General features: G+C 43.4%; 1 protein-coding gene across 1 annotated transcript; it reads right to left on the reverse strand.

Moving 5' to 3' along the window:
• Positions 1–1,283: 1,283 nt before the first annotated feature.
• Positions 1,284–3,042, reverse strand: mc4r (melanocortin 4 receptor). Its single transcript, XM_034862626.1, has one exon. The coding sequence runs from the start codon at positions 2,579–2,581 to the stop codon at positions 1,598–1,600; it is 984 nt and encodes a 327-aa protein (XP_034718517.1). The 5' UTR covers positions 2,582–3,042; the 3' UTR covers positions 1,284–1,597.
• Positions 3,043–3,531: the final 489 nt, after the last annotated feature.

Below are 3,531 nucleotides of genomic sequence, written 5' to 3' on the forward strand. Positions count from 1 at the left end.
CAGGATCACAATTGTTACACAACACAAACGGAAATGAATCCAGGCCATGTGGATCTTGCTTTGTAGAACAGGCATCTGGTCTGTTTTAGCTATATGCTCAGACGAAACTCAAGATTTGCAAACATTAAAGGGACTTTCTCTTCATCCCTGGGATGAAATAAAATCTTTTCTGCTGCCCTGCTTCAAAGGGGAATTCAGTGGTGAAGGTCAACAAAAACGGCATCTCTGATCAGGTAAGGGTGTAAAGTGCCAAAAACTGGGGAATACACACTGCTGCAAAGGTTCTTGGTCACCTTGAATAGTTTTTCCCTTTTGTCTATGGATGCAGATAAACTAAACTACATGTACACCGTCTTTTGTGCCTGAGAAAAACACTGACATTTTTCAGCTTTTTCTATTTTGAAGTTAAGCTCTAAGTCATCTAATTTCCATACCATTCGTACTAACGGGAATGTAAGTATTACCCTCATTGCTGTGAATGTGTAACCCAGTGAGTGATTTTATAACCCACTGCATTTTAGAGCCCAGTCAATAGCCTGTGGTTACTAAACTGAGTGGGTTAGACACGGGAAACAGCAGATCAGCATAGAATGGCAATGTGCTACGTTTCGATGGTGCTCTTGTTTTGTAATTTCTAGAAGCATCTAGTTTGATCTCAGTGATACTCATCCCTTAAGAGCAGCTTGGAAAATCACTGGTTACACCTCATTTCCACAAAGTAGTCATTTTCAGTTTATGTGTGTTCCCCTGTGCTTTGTAATAGGTTTACCTCTAACTAACAAAAATGTCACTCTTGTGAAAAAAGTAAACATTCCACTTTTGTTGAGCAGGATAGACTGCCTTCATCTCAAATCAGCGAGGCGTAATGAAGAAATAACATATGTACAGATATTTACATTCATTGCAATGCGAAACAGTACATGACAGGGGTACACATGTATTTCTATTTTTGCTTGCAGTGTGCACAGTGATCTCTGCTCTATCCTGTTCTGAGGTGGATAGCACTCTCAAACATGGAGGTAGTCTGTCGAACACTACTGTGTGTTAATCTCTTCGCTAGATTTCCTAAGGACAAGTTGCAGTTGCAACAGCTTTGACATTTAGGTGCCATAATTCATGTAGATACAATCTTTAAAATAAACATGTTATTTTCTTTGACAGAAAACAGCAAGACATGTTTGTTAGACAAGAGTTTAGAGTGAGATAGACAAAATATTTATATATATATATATATGTATATATATACATATATTTATGAACACATATTTAAATTCGCTGGTAACATTTATTTCAAATTGCACTTTAGAGTGACATTTACTACATAACAAAAGAGCATTTGTCTACAGAGCTGTGCTCTATTTTACAAGGTGTCTGTAAACCTACCTCTTCAGCAATCTGACTCACATAACTAAAGGCGAGCGCCTTACTGGTCAATCATTAACAGCCGACTACAAGAACACTGGGCACAACAGTGCCACAGCGATGATTCCACAGTGTTTACGGCTCACAGGTCTCAAAGTCCTTGTCGGCCAAGTTTCATTTAAATTGCTGATTGCAGCTGTCAGAGTCAAAGCTCTGCTCACACTTATCAGGCGGCTCACATGCACAGGAGAGCGTGCGAGCAGCAGAAAATCTCTTTGAAGGTTTTTCTCATTTCTTGGCTGCGGAAGGCGTAGATGATGGGGTCAATGACGGAGTTGCACATGATAAGGATGAGGTACATGTTGAAGTGGGACATGAAACAGGTGCAGTAGGGGTTCCTAGGGCAGGTGATCATGAGAATGAGGTGGAGGAAAAAGGGCGCCCAGCACACCACAAACACCCCGAGGAGGATGGTGAGGGTGATGGCGCCCTTCATGTTGGCTCGCTGATGGATGGGCGCGTTGCCCGGCAGCGCAGCGATGCGCTTCATGTGCAGACGGGCCAGCAGGAACATGTGGACGTACAGCGAAGCCATAAGCACCAGCATGGTGAAGAACATGGTGATGAGACACACAAGCACAGTGGTGCTCTCTGAGTAGATGATGAATAGGATGCCCGACACAATGCAGCACGTCCAGATGCTGCTGATGACCAAAATTGCTCTTCGCAGGGTGACGATGTTATGGTATCGCAGCGCGTAGAAGATGGTGATGTAGCGATCAATGGCGATGGCCAGCAGGCTGCAGATGGACGCTAACAGAGAGCTACAGATCATGGAGTCAAACACATTGTCCATGCTTTTGATCAACGTGACGGGGATGGTCAGATTGCCTCCGTTGATGAGCGCTATGACGATAGTCTCTGAGGCGTTGGAGACACTGACAAGCATGTCGGCTACAGCTAGGCTACAGATGAAAAAATACATGGGTGAGTGAAGGTTCTTGTTTTTGACAATAGCGGCAACAACCAGGATGTTCTCCAGCAGGCTGATGATGCCCAGGGTGAGAAAAACCTCTGTGGAAATCAGCAGCTGCTCGTAGCACCCTGCTGACGAGTCCTTCTCCTCAGTTGATAAGTCTTTGTTAATTGGCAAAAGTCCTGAGGTTTGGCTCCTGTTATAGAAGCCTTGGATTAATCCATGGTGATCGGTGGTGTTCATAATGTCCCCTTTAAATTCCCTGTCTTCTTGGGTTAAGTCTTCTTTTCCCCGTTGCTATGGGTCCATCTAGATTTTCAATGTTAAAAATCTCAACGTGTGCACTCGTCAGTCATCCATATTAATTGGGAGGATAACTTCGGGACCCTTGAAGAAGATCGGGAAAAAGATCTTCCTTTGTTTTGGTGGGCCAAGAACGACAATTATCTTCAAGCATCTGCTGCTGTTGTTACTCTCGGCCAAAAACAATCCCAGCGCTCTCCTCCCTTTTCTTCACTCAGTGCGTATGGTAAAATAAATGTTCCCCTAAAAAGATGAGAGAAAGATTTAGTGGAAAGTGAAGCAGAAAGGTGTGTGCAGGAAGGCGCATGTGGGACACTGATTAACAGTGAACAGGAACATGAGAGGCAGAGAGATCAGAGCGTACCAGCTCGCCGTACGAGTGCAGGCAGATCATCACTTAGTAAGCTACTGTGGTCTTCCCTCCCTCTTATACCCGGCGCGCACACTCACACACAGACTCAAACACACACACACCCCTTTTTTAACCTATCCACTCAGTGATAAGGTGGGAGGAGTAGCACAGTTTGGCTTGACAGATGAATGAGCAAATTTAAAAATGAAGGATTTCAGAAACTTGGTTTGGTGGGAGAGGGGGTTTACAGTATCACATTTCAAATTAGAATGGCTAATGGTAATAAGATAATGGTTGCATTTGAAGCAGGACATTCTACATCCAATCATAGTGATGATGTTAGTCCATCCACAATCTTCCACTTCTGGTATTGCTGTTGCCGCTGAAAATTCCGTAGTATGTCCTTCTTTTAGGACAAATGTCCGTTAGATTCCTCTTTCTTTGTGTTCTAATTTTACACTCTGGTGGATTTCTGAGAACTATGGTTAACTGGTCCTCAGATCTCTGAAGGGTAAATCCAGAAAGCTAGCTAGACTAT

The sequence above is a fragment of the Etheostoma cragini genome, chromosome 22 (assembly GCF_013103735.1).
Source record: "Etheostoma cragini isolate CJK2018 chromosome 22, CSU_Ecrag_1.0, whole genome shotgun sequence".
NCBI classification, from domain to species: domain Eukaryota; kingdom Metazoa; phylum Chordata; class Actinopteri; order Perciformes; family Percidae; genus Etheostoma; species Etheostoma cragini.